This window comes from Sardina pilchardus, chromosome 4, assembly GCF_963854185.1.
Source record: "Sardina pilchardus chromosome 4, fSarPil1.1, whole genome shotgun sequence".
Taxonomy (NCBI): Eukaryota; Metazoa; Chordata; class Actinopteri; order Clupeiformes; family Clupeidae; genus Sardina; species Sardina pilchardus.
Genome location: NC_084997.1, coordinates 19,456,589 through 19,481,585, shown reverse-complemented (window position 1 = coordinate 19,481,585; position 24,997 = coordinate 19,456,589). Strand labels below are relative to the sequence as shown.

The 24,997-nt window shown below is 45.1% G+C and overlaps 2 protein-coding genes across 3 annotated transcripts; both read right to left on the bottom strand.

Moving 5' to 3' along the window:
• Window positions 1–1,650: 1,650 nt before the first annotated feature.
• Window positions 1,651–11,782, bottom strand: trim45 (tripartite motif containing 45). 2 transcript variants are annotated; one of them, XM_062534446.1, is made up of 6 exons: window positions 11,009–11,782; window positions 9,245–9,996; window positions 5,909–6,041; window positions 5,145–5,259; window positions 3,916–4,042; window positions 1,651–3,353 (listed from the first exon to the last, which is right to left on the bottom strand). In XM_062534446.1, the coding sequence occupies exons 1-6, from the start codon at window positions 11,503–11,505 to the stop codon at window positions 3,205–3,207; spliced, it is 1,773 nt and encodes a 590-aa protein (XP_062390430.1). In that variant the 5' UTR covers window positions 11,506–11,782; the 3' UTR covers window positions 1,651–3,204. The 2 variants fall into 2 exon arrangements, with proteins under 2 accessions (XP_062390430.1, XP_062390431.1); XM_062534447.1 differs by having other exon boundaries at window positions 5,909–6,038; window positions 11,009–11,781.
• Window positions 11,783–11,992: 210 nt separating this feature from the next.
• On the bottom strand, window positions 11,993–15,774 carry vtcn1 (V-set domain containing T cell activation inhibitor 1). The gene is made up of 5 exons (XM_062534448.1): window positions 15,604–15,774; window positions 14,954–15,018; window positions 14,394–14,750; window positions 12,893–13,147; window positions 11,993–12,455 (listed from the first exon to the last, which is right to left on the bottom strand). Exons 1-5 carry the CDS (start codon window positions 15,633–15,635, stop codon window positions 12,343–12,345), a joined length of 822 nt encoding a protein of 273 aa, XP_062390432.1. The 5' UTR covers window positions 15,636–15,774; the 3' UTR covers window positions 11,993–12,342.
• Window positions 15,775–24,997: the final 9,223 nt, after the last annotated feature.

The window sequence follows — 24,997 nt, the reverse complement described above, 5'->3', positions numbered from 1 at the left end:
AGACAGAGACAAAGGCAGACACACACACACACACACACATCACCTTCTCATCTCCCAAAAATGCCAACTCTACCCTGCAGAAACAGGTGAGGTTGCATGTCAGCCTGACCCCGACACCCCACCCCGCCACACCGCCCGCAGGACACCACCTCCATCCCCAAAAAATGCCAGCTCCATCCTGGGCACAGGAGCCTGTACTGAACAGATGGCTGCTGTAATGACCCTCCCCACCCTGTGCGACCCGTTGGGGGATTGACAAATACCAAGCGCATATGCATGGGGCCGACCAGCCAGCAAGCCGGCCTCTCAGCCACTTCGTCCTCTAGCTGACAATCCAGTCGCCTCTGATAGATGGTCTTGTTGTTAGCATTTACAAATAACACAAATGTCGTTTATCAAATGTGTCCATCTAGACCGGAGAGGAGCTTAATGATAAGACACATTATGGCGAAAAAAAAAGACCATAACACGCTTCTTGGAGATTCTTGAGCATGTCCCTCGTACCAAAAATGTTTACAGAGATAGTTATCAAGCGAGTCCCGACATTTCTATCTGACAAGATGAATTGGCAGTGCGGGAGCTTTAAATGTATATTATGAGCCTGACGTGTCCTTGCCTCCCTGGAAGTAGTGAGCTACGCAGGGCTTTGATAGAAATGATTAAATTGTGTCCTTGAACATTGCAAAACTTAATGCAAAAGTTGGCTCTCGAACACCACAGTGTTCTTTGTGAGAGAAGGCCTATTCCCTGTAAAATGGTCAGATCGGAGGGCTGCCTGCGGCCCATTCCCCCTCAGACTGGAGCTGTTAGCTGTACCCATGCAGCCGACCCACTTCCGTATGGGAATTTGTATTTCTTCTCCAGGAAGGGTGGGCATGACATTTCGTCGCCTGAATGAAATGTTAACCAAACAAATTCCAGTGTGAGATGAAAACTTGTCATCCGTATAGACAGTGACCTGAGTAGCACTTGATGCGTTTTCTACCCCTCTCTTATCTACCATTTGGGGGAACAGGGGACAGGGCATATGGGCTGGATTTAGCTATAGCCTACCTAAAGTTCTTAATGACCACTTCTGAAATGACCGCCACTTTTTCAAAGGCAATAGTAACAAAAGTAAAAACTCCGAACAGACACTCGTTATGTTTCATGTATACATCACTCTATCTAACTTCTCAAGCTGACCACTCACAGTGTGTTGCATGAGCTGTGACTTACTACTGCCCCCATGAGTCTAAAAGAGGAAGTTCACTACATGCAATTTTCCACTGCCTCGCCCTTTCTGGAGCTGTGAACATGACTTGACATTAACCCTGATAATGTTATTAATTTCCTCACCTTATAAACATCAGCTGAATAACAAGCAGATGCAGATTCATTTCTGCATATAGAAATGCTGACATCCACCCTCATCCATAATGTAACCATGGTGACGAAGCCATAATGTATTATCCTACATAAACCGTACATACCTCTCTTGTCTGATAATGTCTTGTACTGGGCAGACGGCAAGAACCAACCAGGACAATTGCTCCAGGTACCAAAAAACAAGCCAACTCATTTGTTCTGAAACAGCTAACAAGAGCTCTGGGGCTCATTGATAATGCAAGAGTTGACATACAACAGGGGCTATTGGAAACCAAGAAAGGCTTTTGGCAAAGGTTGGTGGTGTTTTTATTTGAATGTACATAACAAGATTAAAACAATTATAACAAATCCAAACCATAAAGGTTATTCCTTTTTTTCCCATAATATCTACTTCTCCAAATCCCATCAGTGGATAACAAATAAGCTCCTGTGCCTAGTAGCACAAAGGACATTCACATACTGTTGCCCATAATCTCAAAAGCAGCTGCCATGACGGACAATGGAGCAAGCAAATTAGAAATTTCCTTGGTAGAAAATGTCAGAAAGCCGTTGACTTTGGCCTTTGCCATTGTCAAGTGTAATGGCATATAAAGTGAACAGTAAGAACTTTTTTTGTTCCCTCCAGGAACTGAACAGGGGGGGGGGGGGGGGGGACCCATCCAATCAAACAAGGCACTGTTGGCGTGATGTGGTGACGTGAGGCAGTTCTTTGGTACTTCTAAACATGCAAAAGAACACATTTACACAACACAACACTTACATTAATTAACATTAACTTATGCACAATTTTAAAAGTTCTGTATGCTCACTGTTGTAGATAACAAGAGGAAAAACGAAAGTGACTTCATGATATCCAATAATTTCCGGTGATTAAGAGGCACAGAGTACAATCCCTTGATAAGACATAATGGTGCCATAAAGAGAAGCCCTATAAAATGCATTATGACACTAATCAGGAATATGCTGGCTAAGCAACAGACACATAGAGGTGGCTGAGGTGGTAGTGGCAGTGATAAGAATAATAATCATCATCAAGCACCATTTCATCTTCTGATCGGTCGACTCGCCACCTCTGATGTGTGCGGCAGGCCTCGGGCAAAGGCACTTCCACAAAGTCAAAGTCTCTTCAACGGAACGAGGCTCGTTCGTTACGCACTAAGCCTTGAACCTATAGAATATTATATATACGGCGAGAGAGGATTCCTTTTGTTGGGCTTCCGAGACCTGCCTGGCACGATTCCCGCTATCTGCGATTCAGCGCTCCAGAGGGGATATGAGGATATGCTATGATACACAGACGGAAAAGCAGTCTTTTCTTTATCCTTCACCGTGACGTCTTAGCTTGTAGCCGTGGATGGTGAAACAGAGCTTAAAACCCCTAGTGGTACAGAGATGGTAATAAATTAAAAAGGCGAGATCAAACCTCCCTACATAAAAAATGATGTGGCCCCAGAAGGCTTCCACTGCAGGGAAGAAAGCGGGAAAAAAAAAAAAAAAGATCCTGGGTCATTTCGGCTTGTGCTGCATATCTAAATTGAATCAAACTGCGCAAGGCCTTCACAAGAAGAAATTCATTGTAGTGTCTTTGTAACCACGGAGACGTATAGATGTGAGAACGAAACTGATACAGTAAGTGTGTGTGTGTGTGTGTGTGTGTGTGTGTGTGTGCGTTTCAGACGTAATGAAACGCTATGAGCGTTGATCTATAAAACAAGGGAGGTAGAATCGTAGAGATAGAGACTGAAGATGTGGAGCAAATCCTTCAAGGGGGTGGAGGCTTGGTGAGTGAAGGAGGGGGGTATAGGGGTGGGAGTGGGGGGTGGTGGGGCAGATGCTTCAGAGCTCCACGGTCCTGAGCTGGGAGCCGGGCACGGTGCCCACCGCCCGCACCAGGCACTCGGACGCCTCGACCAGGCTGCCACAGCAGGACCAGTGGGGCTGGCCAGGGTGCCCCTTATGACCATGGCCACAGCCCTGGAACCCTCCTGCAGAACACACACACACACACACACACACACACACACACACACACACACACACACACACACACACACACACACACACACACACACACACACACACACACACACACACACACACACACACACACACACACACACACACACACACACACACACACACACACACACACACACACACACACACACACACACACACACACACACACACACACACACACACACACACAAAAAAACATGAGTCAGACCGCCATATTAGCTATTGGCCCGGGTATGCAAACTGTCTGTGTTCTCCGTTTCATGTGTGAAACACAACACTTGTGAGCTATTTAGGAACGTCAATGCCTATTTTGTCTCACTTACTGATCTGTAATAACTTTTGTAAATCTGCAGCTTTCGGTGAGAATTAAAAACAGACCGTGTCTCATTTTCTGTGTGTGTGTGTGTGTGTTTGGCGTGTATTTGCGCGTGTATGTAAGTAATTATCACGTAGTGCAATAGTACCACAAGTTTCACCAGTTCACTCTAAACGCAGTGTGACAGGAGAACACCTGTGCACACACAGTACCTGGCATGGTCCCCGGACAGGCACACCTCGCCTCTTTAGCGCCCCCGCTGGAGCAGAACGAGCAGCAGTGAAACATGCCGCGATGGCGCCGGAACTTCCTCTTCACGGTCAGCACGAAAGGAGAGCCCTGAGACGATCAACCCAACAACAAAAACAACAACAACAACAAAATAACATCAAAACCAAAGGGGTCATCACCTGCTCCCATTAATCAGCTGCAAGGCCCCCGCAGGCCTGTTAGTGTATTACAGATCGACTGCCAGTGGGGGCATGGCTGCTGATGACCGTCATCATTAATATCCCACTGTCCTAATGGAGGCGCTAATTGCCATGTCATTTCCTCCGCGGCTCGGGTGGCGATGAGAGGGGCAGGGTCATCATTAAAGCTGGCAGCCTTAATTGCCCCCATCGTCACGCCGACGGCGGCCTCTCTCTCTCTCTCTCAGCAGGGTCGCCGCCCGTCTGTCACTCTGGCTAGCGTTCTCTTTAGAACCGCTCTTAGGACCAGACAGAGAACCTCGGGCCACGCTTGTCAGTGTTGAAGACATTGTGTTCTTCTTCTTCTTCTTCTTCTTTTTAAAGCGTAGCTGCTATTTAAGTGCTCAGCACAGTGCCATCGATCTTTCTGCACCTTGGGTGATTGCAGTGCGTAGAAGACTATCGGGCGCGGGCAGCGGAGGCAGAGCTAAGGACTTGGCAGCGCAGTCCCCCAGGCCAGGAGGAGTGAGTTATCTTGGCACCCCGGCGCTCAGTCATGGTCACAATTTGAGTCAGTGATCGGGGGGAAAGAAAAGCCACATTTCAGCAGGCTGAGTTGTTGCCTCGGTAACAAATGTGTTGGGTTGAGCATGGCCTCTAATGTCCTTTTGTACCCGACTCGACCCATGGGGAAAATATCACACACATCACCATTTAATGCACATTAAAACGCTACAACTGAACTAAATTACAACAACTGCATTACTTTAAAGTTTAACAGCTGAGTCAGAGCAACTTAAAGCTATGAAGATACACTAAAATAAAATAATGTGCTACATTAAAATGCTAAACATGAATTAAATTACAACAACTGCAGTACCAAGACTTGGAAATACATTGTAAATACTGTATGTAACAACGGCTGGGCACTTTGATACACTGCAGCAACAAAGTCTGTGATTATTAATGCGTTACTTTGATCACCAACCTCGGGTGGTGTAGTTATGGATTTTGTTTTAGCAGCGGGTTACCTTCACGTGCTGCGCCTTCACACACACCCACACGGAGTAGGGTCCCGGCACGGCGGGCGTGTAGGAGACGCAGTACGAGCCGTTGTTGTTGTCCACGATCGACGCCTCCACGGTGCTACAGGAGGGAGAGGAGAATTCAAACGGCATCATTTGCTGACCTGCACAGTGCACACTCCCACGCGTATGCCAGTAATTACGCAAGACGCTGTCACGTTGGCACGAGGTATGAGAACGTGACGCATAGCTTTGTTTACTGGGAGAGTAACGCTCCAACACATTTGAAAACAATCAATTACTTAAACTTTTACAAAGTTTAACAGCTGAGTCTGAACAACTTTATCTATGACTATTATTAACTGCACTAATGTACTCTCAATCTCTTGTGCTGTTTGTCACCTATGGGTGCACCCTCTCTCATGAATAGGCCTATGGTCATGTGATATATAGGCTCGTCTATGTCTTACTGTATGTGCCTGATGAAGTAAATAATGTATTTCTTGGAGTTAATATACAGTGTGCAGTATTAACGAAAACAAATTACGTTATCATTCACATCATACAAATACCAAGACATTTCATTGCCGTTACGGACGTGACAAAAACTATGTAAGTATATTAACATACAAACATTCATAACAGAAAAGAGATTACATTTTTGCATCTGAGAGCATCAGATCAGACAGCATCTTTAAGAAAAATCACTTTCTGGAAGACTAAGTTGGCTCAGAAGCACTTGGCGCTGATCTGTGAACAGTCTCACCCACCAGTCCTTCTTCTCCTTGTGCACAATGCTGACCAGCACAGCGTCGCCTCCTTTGCCCATCTGTTCGCCGGACGCGTCGCGGCAGACCAACGTGAACTCGCACTTCTGGCCCTCCCGGCCCAGCTGCACACCTGCTGCCAAAAGGGGAAAGGTCAAAGGTCACTCCCAGCTCTCTTGCTTTCTCTCTCTCCCTTTCTCTCCCTCCACCTGTGCCATGACTCATGCAGTTTCTCTCAGTCAGACCCGTTAGGTGTGAAAGAAAGAGGCTATGAAGAAACAAGAGAGAAAGAGAAGAAAGGACCAAGAGTGAGTTTGAGAGAAAAAGAAGCGATAGAAAAGGAGAGAAGAGAGAAAAATAAGAAACAGATTAAGGGTGTGTAGAATGGAGGAAAAGAAGCGAAAAAGGATAAGATAGGAGGATAATAGGATGTGAGAGAGAAGGAGCGGTAGAATAGAAAAAGAAAATGTAAACGAGTGGGAGGCAGAGGGCCGTTTCCTAAACCTGATGTCTGGTCAGCGCAGCTCATTCAGGGCACGGCGCGGCGGTCGGTGCCAGGCACGGAACAGCCTCCCGAGTTCCGCAGCGCTCAGCGGCCGCACGCTCGGCCACCTAATGCGGCCAAATGACTCAGGCGGAATGGCTAATCACAATGATGAGCTTCAACAGCACCCAAAATTGACACCAATTGCGACGACAAACCTCCCCTCGGCCAACCCATCAGAGAGGAATTGCATAAAAGCCCATTACCGCCCGGGCCCCAGGAGCGGCGACTCGCTACGTGACAAAGTGGCTTCGCTTTTTTTCCCCACTCCCAAACTGCCCGAGCTGAGCGGAGCAGCTGAGCTGCGCGGTGCTTTCAGAGAGAGCACTCTGGCGATGCCCATCACATCCAAAAGCCTCTGGGCTTTATGGGCACAACACTATGGGCACCTCTTCTAACAGCCTCCGCTTAGGCACAACACTGTTGTTGATAAGCCACTGATACGCACAGGTTTATCTCTTATACGTCGTGCACACACACACACACACACACACACACACACACACACACACAACAAAAAATACACACACAAAAGAGCAAGGCATTATATCTCACTGCCTCCATGATGCTGTTATCCAACATAACTTTCTGGCCAAATCCCTCAGGGAGATAAGCTCCAAGTGCTGTTGACATTATGACTTGGAGACTGCGGTGGTGCTAGGCAGTGGCTCAGGTGCTGACAGGGAGATACGACACCCTGCACCCTGCTTCCTTAACCACTAATCCGCATTACAGCTAGCTATCGCAAACACTTGCGGAGAAGGGAAGCCACAGGGCAGAGAGCGACAACATATGAAACCAAACAAACACAGAGACATGACACATTCTCTCCCTTAAACAGACAGACATGAGGAATACAATCAAATCTCAAATAGATAAACAACACACACACACAGACACACAGACACACGCACACACACACACGAGAAAAGAAACAAAAACACACACACAAACACACACAATGCCCCACAAACAGTATGCAAATAGAGCGTCAGTGTCTATATGTTCAGGGCTTACACAAATGCTGTGACAAACTCCTCCTAACCAGACCCTCTGTTTGTTGTGCACTCACTGGTCAGACCAGCTGCTTCTCAAATGCTCATACGCGATGCTAGGGAATGAGACTGAGACAGACCGAGACATGACAAAGAGAGAGAGAGACATGAGAGAGAGAAAAAGAAAGAGAGAGAAAAATGGGCAAAATAACAGAGAGTAGACAGAACGAGAACTCCATACAAAAGAAAAGCACAGACAAAATACGACAGAAGAAAACCAAATATGACTGGTACAGAGAAAGTGAGAGAGCAAACACACACAGAGGTAGAGGGAGAGGGAGGAGTGGACTAGAGGTGGCTTCAGGCCTTCCTCTGGGCATGCCCCTACAGGGCAGCAGAAATGAGACGACCCCTCTGGCTGCCTCGACTGCCTTGCATTCCAGCTTCCTGACAAGCACTCGCGCCACCACTTCAAATGTCTCCATGGAGACGAGGAATGTTACCTACTAGTTACCCCGCCATTCCACAGCCGCAAGGCTCCTGTAGTTACGTTTGTGGGTGAGCATGTTTGTGTTTGTGAGCAAATTGGGTGTGTATTTGTGAGCGTTTAGATGAAGTGTGTGAGAGTGCATCTGTGTGTGTGTGTGTGTGTGTGTGTGTGTGTGTGTGTGTGTGTGTGTGTGTGTGTGTGTGGGTACACATACAATTGCTCTATGGTATCTTTTCTATTTCCTGAAGTCCAGCAGTCGAATGTCCTGCGAGTTATGCTGTGGGAAATGGGTTCTGGAAGAGGGCCAGAATTCCAGCGCCATTCCGGCATCCCATACCACGGTCCACTGAGCCCAGAATCTAATCCATTCATGTCGGCCCGGGACCAAGATCCGCTTTGAAAGCACTGAGCTGTTAGTTTGGGTCGCAGAGAGACCCGGGGGCCATTACACAACACAAAGAGACAGGCCCAAGTGCGGTGCCGGGGACAGGCGTCACGCCAGGTTTGCTGGTTGGTAATAACACACACAGACACACACAGACACAAAACACACACATATACACAAACACACACACACACACACACACACACACAGTCACACACACACACACACACACACACACACACACACACACACACACACACACACACACACACACACACACACACACACACACACACACACACACACACACACACACACACACACACACACACACACACACACACACACACACACACTAACACATAACATACACAGACACACACACAAATGCATAAGTTCCTCGAGAGAATATTCTCAATTCTCAGTGCCTGCCTGCTTGGGTATGTGGGTGCCCTAGATAAAAGAGCTAGCGTTTGTTCAGTCCATACTGCCCCTGCTATTCAGACAGCACACACTGCAATTAAATCTGTGTGGCCCCACTGAGACACCATGCATATCTATGGGTCCTGCATAAGCATTCATCAGTGACCACATTTTCTTTGAAAATGTTTTTTTCTAACAATACAGTACAGCCACAGTAATTACACAAATGTGTAAACAGTGATAAGACAAGTGCCTGTGCATGTCTGGAACAATGCGTTTTGGGTGTGGGTTTACAACTACAGAGTTCACGACTAAAGACTTTGGGGTTAGGTGAAACTAACTTCCTCAGGTTAAGAGGTTCATAGAACACAGTTGAACTTGAGTACCCTTAGAAATTGAAAATTGCTTTTTGTTCTAGTTTGCTAATTCTGTGTCAGATATCACGGAACTACAGTGAACTGTACAGCACACTAAACTAACAGGCCTGTGTTGTGATGCTCACCTTCCCCCTGAATGGTGCATTTGCTGGGGTCCACTGTCTTGGTGTGGATGACCCCCACCACCGGGTACCCGTCCACCTCCCCAGCGCCCTCGAAGGGCACGAAGCAGATGCTGCTCCCGTCGTCGGGGGCGACGGCGGCGGGGCTGGGGTTGTAGCCGGTCTCGACGACTTGCGTGAGCCGGCGCAGCGTGACGGCCTTGGCGGCGAGGATCTCGGCGTCGGTGCCGCACGTGAGCAGCCGCTCGGCGAAGTCGGCGGCGCCGGCGGCGTCCGTCATGGCCTGCCTCAGCTGCGCCCCCTGCAGGTGGAGCTGGTTGCGGCGCTGCAGCCGCAGCTCCTCCAGCCGCCGCAGCAGCCCGCGGCAGTGCGCCTCCACCGCGCCGGCGTAGCCGCGGGCGAACGCCCGCACCTCGGCCGCCAGCGCGTCCGCCCGCACCCCGAGCTCCTCCTGCGAGAGCTCCACGCGCCGCAGCGACTGCTCCAGCGTGGCCAGGCGCGGCCGCAGGCCGCCGGCCACCAGCTCGCGGAGGCGGTCGCCGTGGCGGTGGACCACCTCGCGCGCCGGGCCGCAGCGGTGCTCGCGGTGGAAGGTGGCGGCGCACTCCAGGCACACGGGCGCGTCGCACGGCTCGCAGAAGAGACGCAGCTCCTGGCCCGGGTGCAGCGCGCACAGCACGGGCCGAGACAGGCGACCCTGGGCCTTCAGATCCTCCAGGCTCTGGATGGAGTGAGACGACGTCCTCTTCTGCCTCCTACGGGGACAAGATGTTTGTTTATGTTTGTTTGTTTGAGCGTCAGCCCTTATTGCAGGTCCATAAAGACAACATGCAAACAACATCATAAACACTGAATTATTTGTGCTGTTACAATAAAACATATGTTTTAAAAATCATCTTTTATACAACATAGGCCAAAATATGTCAAATAGGTGACATCCACAATCCGTTATCATCCAAGAGTCCACACATGTATGGGATTGGTGATTTTCTGTATCAGAGGATAATAATGATGATGATAATAATAAATACAAAGGAACAGCAGGAACCATATGACAGACATGGCATTCTCTGCATCTTCTTGTAATGAGGGAAATACATAGAAGAATAGAATTGGATTGATAATCTGAAGAAGTTGTGTACACATTACAAAAGAAGTTGTGTACACATTACAAATACAGACAACAATAGCTTTATGTGGGCAACTGACTGACATGCAAGAGGTGTTTTTCTATATGTTCTGGTCAGTATAAGGTGAGGTGGATGTGAGGTAGGCTAACAGTATAAGCTGTGTGGTCAGTTGTATCTGAAAGGGTTTGGGCCCAAGGAACTTTGTAAATTGCAATTGCAACATTTTAACTTTGCAAGATTGATAAAAATGGCTGGATACTACTGAGAGACCACAAAACACACGGAATACATTGTGGGCCAAATGGTAGTGTGTGTGTGTGTGTGTGTGTGTGTGTGTGTGTGTGTGTGTGTGTGTGTGTGTGTGTGTGTGTGTGTGTGTGTGTGTGTGTGTGTGTGTGTGTGTGTGTGTGTGTGTGTGTGTGTGTGTGTTTTGGGGGAGGGGAGGGTGTGTGGATGGATAGGCCACAGCTGCCTGCACAGTAATTATTAGAGTTCAGTAGTCTGGAAAGCTACTTCAGGGCATTTTAAGTTACAATTGTCTCAATAAAAAAAGACTCTTTAAAGACTTTAGAGTGAGTAACTAACTAATAAACAGCTGAGGTTGCAGAACGAGAAGGGAGCCAAGAGAACACCTCACCTATGAGCTTGACTGCAGAATTCGCAGAGGTTGACACAGCACACCTCGCAGCGCTTCCCGGCGTCTCCCTCGCTGCAGAGGTCGCACACAACGCACTTTTCGTTCAATAAAGTCTCCATGAACACCTCGTCCAGAGCGAGGTGGTCTGTGGTCAGTCCATCCGCCCCGGAGGTCGGCAGGTCCACCTCGGAGTCACACTCAGGACACAAGACGGTGAAGGGAACGTGGTCTCGGATGAACTCATTTTCTGGTAAAAGCGCTTTGCCATTGATTGTGGACACGGAAAACGGCTCCAGTTGCCGAATGCAATCAGCACAAAACGTATGCAAGCATGGTAAAATTTTAGGTTCACGATATAACCTTTTGCAAACCCGGCAAACAGCACGCGAATTGTTGACACTCTCCCCGTTATCTCGGGATCTTGGAGAAGTTCCATTTTCTTTCAGCGCTGACTTTGTTTCTACATCTTTAACCGAATTCTCATTGGAAACCGACATATTATAAAGTCATTGACACGAAACTGTGTTCTAATATACGGCCAGTGCCAAACAACTGATCAACTTTTCAACAATTGTTGGAAGTGACTACCTTAATCGCCTTTTGTTGTTGACAATCCGTCTCCACAGCGGAAATATTTTGTCTAGCGAAGCAGTGAAGACATGAACCCCCTACCACAGGGAAACTTACCCTCAAACTTCATTCTCCACTTTTCTCCTCAGCTGATACTTGACACTAGGTACCTTGGTCCACTGTGGACCAATCACCGCGTGGAAGCTCCGTGACAGGCGTGGCTTGGGCTGCCTTCCAAGGAGCTATGTCAGGGATAAGAGAGGCCCACCGACAGGGTCCTGCGCGTCTCAACCATCAGAAAACCGTATGTCCCCATCTACCGGTAAGAAAGACTTAGCGCTCTCCCTTCAAACATTCCACAACTGTAAAACATTGATTAGGACATTACATGGTTTTATTTTCGCTATTGTTTAATATTAAATTAGCACTTCTGCTATGACATGAATGAAAAAATCCATCGCTATTCATTTGTGGGCATATTTGTCCATGACTACCACCAGTATTAAACATTTAATATGAATTATCATAACAAAACATTATTGACATGACATGGCACATTTATAGAATAATAACAATAATAATAATAATAATAATAATAATAATAATAAATGTCAGTTCATTTGAATGTCCTTTTCTTTTGTAAAAAAAAAAAAAAGCTGGCGAACAAATGGACAAGAATGAAAATCCCCAATATGTGACTTATATTAAACCTGGTGTTGGGCCACAGGCAGGTGTTTTTAGTGTTGGTGTGTTCTCTGGCCACCTCAGGGCAGCAACAGGCAAAGAGACAGCAGAGCTGGGACAAGTGACAAGGACAGCAGCCTGGGTGATGCGGTGTTGAATGTGAAGTCAGTCTTCACTGACACACCAGACTCCCCTGGAGTAATTTGAATAAAAGACAGAATGTTTGCCCATAGGCCAACAACACTACTGTAAGTTGTCAACCAGCATAGCTAGTACAAACAGTTGGCCATCACTGAACATCATTTTAATGGAGACACTGTTTGACTATCTTCATTCGCCATTGTTGGCAATGAGGGAGAATGCTTGGAGCAAGTTACACAATGGAGATGTGCCAAGTGTACTTTCAGGATCCTGGCCTGGCCACTGACTGTGGGAACTGTCTCCTACTTCGATGACAGCTCATGAACTTGCTTTACCTGTGGAACTTCTGCAGTAAGCTGTGCCAATCAACAGTGACAGTGTTCTGGAGAAAGGATTCTGGAGAGAGTTTCTGTTCTCTCTCTCTCTCTCTCTCTCTCTCTCTCTCTCTGTTTGTAGTGTGTGTATGCTGTGCTGTTGTGTTGTTTTTACCTGTCACTGTTGCCACGGAGACAGTCCTCACGAGGTGGTTACTGATAACGAGGATGTAGGTGTCGTCCCTGTTGGCTGGCTCCAGCAGAGTGCTCTCCACCCGGAAGATTCCGGCAGAGTTGTTGAAAAACTTGGTGTTGCCATTCAAGGCACGGCTGGCGTGGTCCTCCCAGGTGACGTTGGGTTTGGGGAACCACCTCTGGGCATCTGCGGTCAAGTTGGACCCCGTCCTTTTAAATTCAGGAGCAGAATATGCTGGGAGGACACACAAGCAATAAGGAACTGAAGCATTTCGGTTAAGAAAAAAAAAAAAAGATTGAATCATTCAGTTAAAAGAAAATATTGATCAACTGTTTGAAAAAATGGATTCGAGATATTATTAAAATATCACAGCATCTGCCCTGTGCTTTCATATGTTTCAGTAGCAATGATTCCCAAACTCTCAAGAAGACATTGTTCACCATTGCCGATAATGTTGAATTAACACTGCCATTTTCTCCTGTCTGGTAGAATACCCACCTGGTTTGAATACCCTAGTGGGCGTGTTAATTTCACAGGGCGTGGGAACTCATTAATTGAAATTGAAAGTTATGTCTCTATACAAAAGTGTGATGTGGCTTTGGCCTTGCAAAATGTCAAGTCACGAGTGGAGTGGCAAGCTCAGAAATTCCCTTAATGCCCTACTGTGGTGAAATCTATCCGTTTTAAAGTCAACAAAAGTAACACACATCCAAACAAACAACCTCTAGGTGTTGGACTGAACAAAACAAACCTGTAGATGTAATATATAGGTTTGCTGGGGCAAAGGTGTTCTAACTCATCAAGGTTACGTCTACTGTAGATGTGACTGAAGTTCACAATACATTTTATTTGGTCAAGAATTACCTCATCAGTTGAAATAAGGTTGACTGCTTAGCCAAACTGAAGCACCACAAACATTACTCAGAAATATTAGTAGCCTATTGTTTGTTTATATCAAACAGAACTGCAGTATCTGAGGAGCCTACTGTAATACAGTAAGTGAATGGAACACGTTTTAGTTCTGTACACCTCCATTATAGAGAACAACCATTTGAAGGAACAAGGACTAAGACAAGGCATGCACAAAAATGTTCTTGCTCCCTTATCTAACTCTAGGGGAGACGGTGAATAACCCAATTTCATAAAACGGTGTGTTCCTTTAACAGTTAGGCATTACATCTAATCTATTCAGAAGTCTAATGTCACTTGTTGTAGCTTTCATCATGTAGCCCTGACTGCTCTTGGGTAGCACAGCATGATCTATCCAAGAAGATATCTCAGATACAGACGCTCGAAAACAACCTTACTCAAAAGATAGACATAAATGACCGTGAACAGCTCTTGTTTATAGCCATTAGAATGTCAACTTTTTTGCACTGTAATGATAAAAAATGTACTGTAATGACTTGCACTTTAGTGTGTACTATTAGAGGGAAAACATCATGACAACATGATATGATAACATTATGCAAGTGAATACCTGCCACCCAAAGGTGAACGTTGATAGACCCCTGACCACTGGGGGCACTCACACTGCACTGGTACTCGCCCTGGTCCTGCTCTCTCACTCTTTGCAGAAGAAGTGAGGCATTCCCACTGGCCATGACATTTCGGAAGAGTCGGGTTCTGTCCTTAAACTCTGCGTTCTGGTCCACCAGGTCCGGAGCCTGGTTATGGTAGCCGTACACCACTCCAGTGACACCTACTTTCTTCCAGGTGACGGACACATCGCCCTTGCTGTCTTGCTTGGGGCTGAAGCTGCAGTCCAAGAGCACGTCCTGCCCCAGGTTCCCCACCGGGGACCGGGTAGAGGTTCTTAGAAAGCCCTGACCACCTCCTAGATACATAAAGTTTGTGTTCATGTATATCCTTTTGTGTCCTGGCTCGATATAGGCTAATATGTATACTGCCTATATTGTATTAAACAGAGATACATGCATACCTACAGTATATTCATTCACACATACAGTACATGACTATATACATAGAATATCCCTACAATACACTAAGCAATGTCACTAAATATGTGAGATCACTCACGTCCGAATGCTATGGCCAAGAGAAGAATGATTAATCCGCTCATCACAATTATGAGGATAATCATGCTGTAGGAATCAGAAAGAAAAAAGAAAAGTTCAGACAAACAGATCAATTACAAATAGACCTATTGGCAATTTAGTGAAATATTTCAGCCACATAGTCATTTTACTTGGTGGAGAAAAGAGTTCTACAACTCTACACAGACTGGTTCAATGGACGACAATTATTTCTGATGCAGCATCAGTGACAGCAACTGTTATATTCTGCTCCTTTCGTGTTCACTCCGACTCCGAAATCACTCACTCCAAAATATCTTGATACAAATTGTTCACTCCGAAATATCTTGCTCATGCCTGACAGAGCAACGCTTTATTCAACTTCGACACAAACATTAATCCTTCAGCATTTTAGTGTACTCATCCACTAGATGTAACGCCCAACCGAGTCTGTGTACACAGCTACTGTACACTAAAAAATGCAGGCGATGATCCATTGGAAATGTTTGTGCAGGCTGAAAAGGAAGTGTGTGGCATATAGGTATAGTTCCAAATCTATTGTAGCAGATCTGGGTGCACAGTACTTGGACTAGAATCTAGCTTAAGACCAGATCAAGACCAATCAGTTGCTCTCCAGATCTGCTGCAGGCCTACCTTGCGAAGATGATTTGTCCAATGGATGCCATGCTGCCCTCTCCCTCTAGACGAGGTCTCCCTGACCAATCCTAAAGATAAGCACAGTGTCTTTGCTCCACACCAGACATCGAGGGCATCCCCAAGCTCTGCATCCTAGTGGGGTGACAAGCTGATTCTGTGTGTAAGGTGGCGTTCTCGTTTCACCTGTGTGGCATTCCTGTAGTTCACCTCATGCCTCATGCCTCATGCTGGGAGGAGCGCACTTTTCCCTCCTTAGGTAAATATTGTCCGTGAGAGGTGTGCAGTGACACGGCTGAATGCCAGCAGGCTTAAGTGATGGGTCAAGCCTGGAGACCCAGACAAATAACTCTGGGGTAGGAGCAGGCTTCAATTAGTATATTTGTTTGTCTTGAGTACTGGGCCAAAAGTAAACAGAAAAGAAGAAGTGCATTTGGGCACAACATTCTTTTTATTCAGCCAGACGCATTTCATTGTGGTAGACTGACAGGCATATGTTAAATGGCACATCGAATCTCACTTCTCCATAAAGATAAACGGTTGAGATGAGAAGAATAGATAAATGCTTGGCCACACTCTTGAGAAATTATGTTATTTCCGCCATACACATTTTGAGGAAACACAGGGACAGCTATATGTGCCAGTTCAGGCATGGAAGGTTAAATCAGGTCATGTGGTCCTGTGGTGAGAGAGTTCTCAGTCAAATGAAAACTACCAAATGTCCAGGGGGAACTGATTGGTTTTCATGCATAAATATAAAGAGAAATTAGGGCTATCATGTCTTAGCGACTGGCTCCTCTCACTCTGAGACAGACCCAGACTAGTTGTGTCACGTTCTATTCTGTGAGAACAACTTACAGGCTGATTTAATTTAGTACTACAATGCCACATCTTGGACATGATGTTCCACAGACAATGGTCACTCTGCTGACCAAAGCTGTTAGTACTTTTATGCTCTTGGTGATCTTCTTCATCTTCAGGTACATCTTTGAGCTGGAGTTCACATGTTCCTGTAGACATGGAGGGATCCACCACTTGGGCATATTGTACATGGTCATGCCACCATGTATAATATATCTATTGCTATATGCAATTAACAAAAAATACCAGAGGCAGTTTTGCGCTTTCACATGCAATTTCTGCAACAATTTCTGCAGTTTTATCATTCAACAAGTTGCCAATCTTGTGTCCATTGGATTGTTCTGGATAGCTGCAGTGTTAATGGACGGGGACTGGTATGTATGCCTTAAGAGTAATTGGGATGAAGTGCATATGAAGATTCCCTGTACAAAGAAGGATAACCTGACATATGAGGACAATATGTTCATCGTTGGATGGAAGAATGAGTCTAAAGTAAGTCTTAACTGAAATTATTTGTGTCTTTATGAAAATCAAATGCTCCATGCAATATAAACTAATTGAGCTACTTCATGTAAGTTACATCTTAAAGGAGAAGTTCGGTGTGAAATTGACCTTAGCTGTACTGAAAGATATAGCTGAGTACTTGCATGAGTCCATTAGGCACCTTCGCTCACCCCCTAGCATTCCGAATTACACCGTTTTCAGCCGAGCTTGCAGCTACCTGTTGGGCATAACGTAGCCTATGCAGCTAAATCACTATTTTTAAACCATTATACAGTTACTCAACACTGCATTGGTAGACTTCTGAGGGACTTGACATTTAAAAAAAATATATGTTCCCATGTCCTTCCTGTTCGTTCTTGCTCGTCATTCGACTTATCGCGACTTCATTACAAGATGGCGGCCAGCGGAGAGATTCTATGAAGGTACTGCTTGTATAAACAGTCTTTTTAAATAAACGTCCTGCACACTTCCAAAGTTCTCAGTATCTCGTTTTAAATGGCAGGACCCTCAGAAGTCTACCAATACAGTGTGGAGTTACTTGGAACCTTTTTAGTGGTCTAAAAATATTGATTTAGCTGCATAGGCTACAGGGGTGAGCGAAGGTGCCTATTGGACACATGTAAGTACTCGGCAACATCTTTCAGCTAATGTCAATTCCACACCGAACTTCTCCTTTAATATGCTACGCATTTTAAGAGTATGGGTGTTAAATAATGTGACTGTGTGCTTGAAAAGGATTGCTTATGAATATTTTGTTGGTGCTTCTCTTATTTGTTGTTCTATTTTTGTAATCATACATTTTAAATCAGTTATTTAATTACTGAAATAATTATTAAATTATCTCTTTCTAATAACTAATCAATAATCATTTAACTGTTATCGGGTCATAAGCCTGCTAGATAAACTTTCAAACTTTGGACTTACAAATGACAATTTTCTTTGTCTTTTTTTTCTACTTTAGTCCATCGGCCTATACTTGACCTTTGCTGGTGCTGCTTTTTGGGTGCTGTGGTCATGGTGTTTGATAAAAAGCAAATGGTTTGAACCATACCACAAAAGACTCTACGAAGATCACCTCTCTGAAGCAGTGGAGGCAAATTTGACAACAGCATTAATTGACCTAGCCCACGACCGAGCGAAAGCAATAATCCGAGAGCCCATCAGCAAGATCAGAGAATTTGACAGACTGGGGAAGACAGTGGATGGAAATGAAACCAGGAACACTAAAAAGGAGGATGCTGAGATTGCGTGGAATTCCATCTCAGACATCTCTTTCTACGAGACGGAGAGGGAAGAGTCGTACGAGATGTCACTGTTCAACAGGGACCTGCAGAAGGAAAAAGAAAAGGCCTTACAGAAAAGCTTGCAGCAAATGGCTGAAGACCAAGCGACATACTCAAATCAAACACGTCTTGTAGAGTTTATCAATGAAGTGAGCCGAGGTATAGCAAGAGGAGTGGCAGACAGACCCGAATCTGAGAGGCCCTAAATAGGAGCTCAATACTGTCCATGTAGTCTGTGTTCAGAGAGCAACTCTTTTGGCCCACAGATATACTGAATTCCTTGATTTGTTCGGTGTAAGTGTAAGATAAAACCCAACATGTGAAGGCCAATTGTGTTATATCTTTTTTTCATAATGTTATAGCCTAACTTTTTTTTTGCTACCTTTGTAAAGCACTTTTTAATATGATGATGAATATTATCCAGCCTGTTTTTGAACATCAGGAAATGTTGTCATTTTGTAAATGGCTAACAGGATCAAGTAAAAGAGATTTGATGTACTATTTACCGAATGTTCATTTATCACAATTCATTGTAAATGTAAAAAAATGTCTGTATTTACTCGTTGGTCTACTGTAGATAACACATGCACTAATTCAGTGGTTCTCAACTGGAGTGCCAAGAACCCCTGAATGTGCCATGAGGCAAAGTAAGGTGTACTGTGGAATTTTGATGAGCCCAATGTGTTTTTGTACAAGCTCACAAAATGAGGGGTATTTTTTTTTTTTTTAAATCTGGTTTCACTAAGATTTCATGATATGAAGCTGAGATCCATTTTACAGCTCCTTCTAGGCAAACTCACAGTTTACTAGCTATTGGTAGGATATGTTGGAATTAATTAAGCAACGTTTTCACTTGCCTGCTCTAGCAACTAAAATCACAGCGCATCTAGCAGCCAAGCTGTGGAGTGAGGACTCTCATGACTTTGACAGCACCCTAAGTGAGGAACAGAATAAAATCACCTTTGGCAATCTGTGAATGGAGTCATAACTTGCCTTTCTTTTGGGCTCAGTTCATGTACTGAAAACATAGGGCATATGAAAATGCCCAAATATGCCCAAACATATGGGCATATGAAAATTACCCTCCGGCTGCTATAGCCTAAAATAATGTTTGTGACATGCATAATCACTAACCATAATGTTTTGTGCCTTGGCATTCTGGCCTTTGCTGAGGTCAAACAAGGTTAGGAACCAAGAAATCACTGTGGGTTGAGTAACATTGCCATCTTGTGGTCACACTGTGTACAGCATGCACATTTCTGATGAGGATGCAGTCACACAGTAGCCTAAATAAATTATTTGCAAACTGTAGACACACAGCCTCTCCTCTCATTCTGACACGCTAATATTAAAAAGTAAATGGAACGAGCACTATACATTGGAATATTCTTATTGATTCATTTGAACTTTTGAACAGATTTACACTCCTCCAACTCACAAAGCAGGCAGAGCTTGATTTTTTTGCTGTGTGTACACTACCTCATTGGGCCCAACCATCCACTCATTATGGCTTCTCATATCACTGCTACGTACACAATGATGCACAGCTTTATCTTCCTGTCCTTCCCGCCTGATGATGCCAGTCTCGGCCTCCACACCCACAGCAATCCAGATCAATCTGTGGTCCCCCGATGATGGAATGATCTGCCAAGTTCCATCAGAGCAGGGGCGTCCCTCTCTATCTTCAAACAACTCTTGAATGCACAACTCTTCTAAGAATTCCTCCTCTCCTAGCACTTGACAATCTCACACACCTAATACATGCTACCATACTTTTCATACCATACCTTTGCCACACCGCTACAAACTAGGCTATGTAGTTCAATTTCAATTTAATTTCACTTAAAGAGCGGCAAAAACATTATTACACATGTCTCATGGCGCTTTACAGAGTGTTAAACATTCAGAGAGGGCCCATGAGTAAACCCAAGCTCTAAAGAAGTGTGGCAGGAGTTGAATTTGGGTGGATGTATAACTTTAATGATATTTCAATTAAATATAATATAATTTGTTTTACAGTCTGGTTAAGTGAAATAGCACCAGAGGACAGTATTTAGAATTCTAGTGTCCCGAAGCTATCGGACCAACAGAGGGCAAAAGATAGGTCCTCCAGGGAGACAAGCAAGTAACCCAACCCGTGCCCATATTTGGACTTTCCTGGCGGAGGGACTCACCTGGAAGACATTACTTGATTGTTTATTGCCCTTTGAGTTAAAGTGCTTCACCTGTGTTAACTCTTGTTAGTTGTACTATTTAAAGCCTCTGTTTATTTTGCCTCTTGCTGAGTGTAGTAAAAGCTGTACTTGTCACGTTCTTCAGTAAAAGCCTTGAACCTCCTTCTTGTAGACATGGTGAAAGTGAGGCTTAGTGAAGCAATTGTGCTGGAACTGTTTTGAGGCTTCAAATCAATTCCTATACCCAAGTGCTGTCAATTGCTTCATAGTGGAGGAATAGACTACTCAAGTCTGTGGCTCGATGTGTAACCTGTATATGTTCATTGTCTTAAGTCAAAAACTATTGGATGAGAGACCACATTAAGTGACATTTAAGTGAAGCTTATTGTTGCCACTAGTGTTCTCTAAATTTTTTTCTTATGAAAAACAATAATTTCTGGTTTCAGCTGTGTGGTTAGAAGCTGACCATGTAAACAGATTTCATCTGAAAATATACCTGACAAAACAAATGGGGAGCCACAGCCACAGTTGAGCAGCCTATAGGCTCCAGAGAAAAAGACACGCTAGCCACTGCACAATCATGGCTAAAGCAAAAGTGTGCGCTTTTAAAGGTGAACTAAGTTTCTTAGCATAGTTTGCCTTAACCAATCAGCCTCAGAGTCATTGGCATGGACTTATTTCAGGTTGAATGACTGCTGTCTCGCTTCCCCTAGCTAGCACATCTGAGCAGAAAAACCACGCATGCAAGTTTGTCTCCAGCCTCGAGATCATGCTCATGAAAAGGCAGACTAACCGATTGAGGAGTGGTGTAAAATATACATGCTAAAGCTATAGGGGAAGCTCTGCAGAGAAATCTGCAAGCGTAAAACGAAAAGCGAAGGTGAAACCGGCGATGAAATCACCAAACCTGTGTATAGTAGTTTCCCTTTAATTAAATGCACAGGCACATAATAGCTCGAAGCTGACACCTGAAATACACCACATGACAAGGCCATTTTAAACCATGTTTCGAAAGCTCGACACTGATTTGAGACGTCAGTTTCGAGCGTAACATCCCTACCTTCTTGTTCTGCCACTCTGTGATTCTGCATCTTGGGTTTCACTGGTAAACCGTCAGTTTTAGGCTAGCAGACAGAGCCGGACGGAGCTCTGAAGACTGGCTCCCATGAAAACAACAAAGTCAAAAATCTGAGGGGGTCTTTCTGAAGGTGCCTGCCATATGTGACCCTGCAAAGGGAAACCAGTCGCTTCGGTAAAATTTGACAGCAAATGTGTTGAATCTTCGCCGGGTTTAACAGTCCAAACGTATGTTTTTCTGTGAAATGAGTTCACGATATGAAACTGTAGACTGTATACTGTCGAATTATGCGAAAACGTGAATTTCAACATTTTAACCCGGAAGTTTGTTTTGTTGTGGATTTTCTCAAAATAACGTTGTGCGCAAATCGACTGATTTCGCTTTGAAGGGTCACATATGTGCCATTGCAATTCCATCTTAAACAACACTTGTTGGCATCGCTGTGTGGTCTCTTTCCATTAAATATGTTAAATTAAACACTTCCGGCAAGTCTCCAGCTTCGCGATCATGCTCATGAAAAGGCAGACAGACCGATTGAGGAGTTTTGTAAAATATACACGCAAAAGCTGTAAGGGAAGCTCTGCAGAGAAATCTGAAAACATAAACGAGCGAAAACAAAAAGCGAAACCGAAACCGGCGATGAAATCGCAATCCTGCATAGCTTCCTTTTAAAAAGTAGTGTCAGCTGGCTTACACATAGCAAGATGCATATAAAGTCAGCTGCACATAGCTGGTCAGTAGCCTGCAGGAATTGGTAAGTTTTGTTTCATGTAACCTAAACAGTGTTTGATAAAATTGTTAGAGGTTATCTAGCCCTTTTCTAAAGAAAGTGTTTTGTGGTGTTTGCAGACTGCAGTGTCTGCTTGGTTACCTCTATGGTAGATTGAAGATGTGTGCCGCTAATAAGGATGATGGGTGCTATTTGCCTAGTAGCTTTTCCCTCGCTGTGAAATGCTTGGAAATTGCACATTTTAACGCTGAAATGTAACGCACCCCGATGTAAAAAAATAGACGTCATTGAAGGCCTGACCATTGAACGCACGTTCTGCCACTGAGGTGCTCCAACTTTTTTATGAGACAAAAAGATAATAGATAATAGAACTTTACCTATGGGTCTCTTCTAATTAAAAAAGTTGTCAGCTTGTACCCAGGCCCTGTTCACACATACACAGGTATCTTGAAAAACAGAGACTTTTCCCTTCGTTTGTGCCTTTCGTTTACACACAAACAGCGATTTCGCCTCTGAATACGATTTTCTAAAAACACCAAGAAATTAGCAACATGTGTAGATGAACATTGAACATGAACAAAGAACAAGGCACAGAGGGAACAAACAGTACGCAGAGAAACAAGGCACAGGTGAAGTCAATGAATCAATAATCAGGGATCAGAACAGAACTAGGCACAGGTGAGGAGCTAATTCCAGATGGGCCAAAGACAAAACAGAAAAGTCCAAACAGGGTGGGTGCTCAGGCGGGTGGCCGAGTGGACGGTCGATCAGAGATGATGGGTCAGGCAGGTGGTCACGCAGATTGGCCCAGGAGACTAGGACCGTCTGGATGAGTGGAGTTGGTATCCGGTCAAGTGTGATGCTTGGAAGGGGGAATAAACATTCACCTGACTGGGCAGCAGACATTTCTCTGGGCATGAGTGTGGTGCTTTTGAACACTTTTCTCTGGCCATGCATTGGGGGAGAAAAGGCACCTTTGATGGAGGGGACTAGCCTGGCGAGCCAGGCCCCAAGGGTCGGGGAACTCACCATAGGCAGGGCTGGTTGAATTTCAGATTCCCTCTCCGCACAATAGGACAGCGCTGCAACCAATGAGAGAAACAAAGAAGGTGACATATAGCCTCGTCAGGCTAACTGTCACCGGCCGCTTCGAAAGTCCTCCTGGCCGCCTTTGCTAAGTTGCATGGCCTTCAGTCTAAGGCCCCGTTCACACATAAATGGGTATCTTGAAAAACAGAGACTTTTCCTTTCGTTTGTGCCTTTCGTTTACACACAAACGGAGATTTTGCCTCTGAATACAATTTTCTAAAATCTCCGGTAAAAGTGGCAATTTAAGAAAACCCGTTTTGCATATGTGAACCTACAAGTTTGGCATGCTCTTGACTGCATATACTGTACACCGGTTAGTGTCAACAAAAACTGACAAGTGTGCACAATGTTATTTTTGAAAATGGTGGGAAGGAAATATTAGTTTATCAAAATACCTATGTATGTGTGAACGTAGACCAAGTTGTGTAGCCTCTTTTTACTGGTCTTCCATAAGTGCCATCAGTGGTGAGACAATAATCACAAGCGGGTTGTGGCGGAGTCCCATGTGTTTTCCCACCAGCGGAGCTAGCTGGTTGATCAACCTTTGCCATATCCGGTAGGCAAAACTCCAAATACATCCTACGTATAAGTATATATACTTATTTACTTGATCCCGTGAGGGAAATTCATTGTCTTCATTTATTCGTTGCCTTTCATTTATGGCAAACGTGAGGTGAAGCACATACTAACCCAGAACAGTGAGCAGCAGGACTGAACTGGCAACCCTTCGGTTACAAGCTCGAAGCCCTAACCAGTAGGCCACGGCCACTCCACTGCCCATCCTTCTCTTGTGAGAATGACCTCAGGTATCTTGTTCTTTTCTCAAAGAAAAGCTTCACACAAAGTCTTTGAGTGGCGGCCAAAGCCGATTTGAAAGAAAGGGTATTAAAAAATTAATAAATAAATAAAAGAAGCATAAAAAACAAACAAAAGGGAAAATGATAATATATAAACATTAGCAAAAGTAAACTCATTCTATTTTTTATTTTAATTGACAGGGACAATGCACAATACAATTGAGCCAGATTTTAGCCACAAGGCTAATTTACATCTCTAGTCCCTGGACAGGAGTTGATGTTATGCAAAGCAAAAGTACACTCATTCTATGTGGCCATGTTGTGCAGGAGCGCTGTCACCACAACTGCTCCACACGCCTTTGTAGGATGGAGCTTCAGGCCAACAGCTGAGTTGCTCACGCATCTGAGGCACTGCTTCCACATGCCCATTGTCCTTTCCACAACAACGCGGGTCTGGCTGTGGGCCTTTGCATGGCTGTTGGGCTCCTGGATGGGGGTCAGTAGAAAAGGGGCACAAAGGGTAGCCACTGTCTCCAAGGAGCCAGCAACCCCCTACGCCACCATCTTCTGTCCTCTGGCAGAGTGCTGAGTTGGCTGAGGGCTTTGTTGTACTGCACCTTTGCATCGCTGTTGGGCTCCTGGATGGGGGTCAGTAAAAAGGGGCACAAAGGGTAGCCACTGACTCCAAGGAGCCAGCCACCGTCTTCTGCCCTCTGGCAGAGTGCTGAGTTGGCCCACACAAAGGAATCGTGTGCGCTCGCCGCCCACTTCTCCACAATGTCCAGGAAGACTCCACGGGGGTCACACACCACCTGGACGCTGAGGGCTGGATAGCTCTTGCGGCCGATGTAGGTCGGCTCGTTGTGACTTGGGCCCCT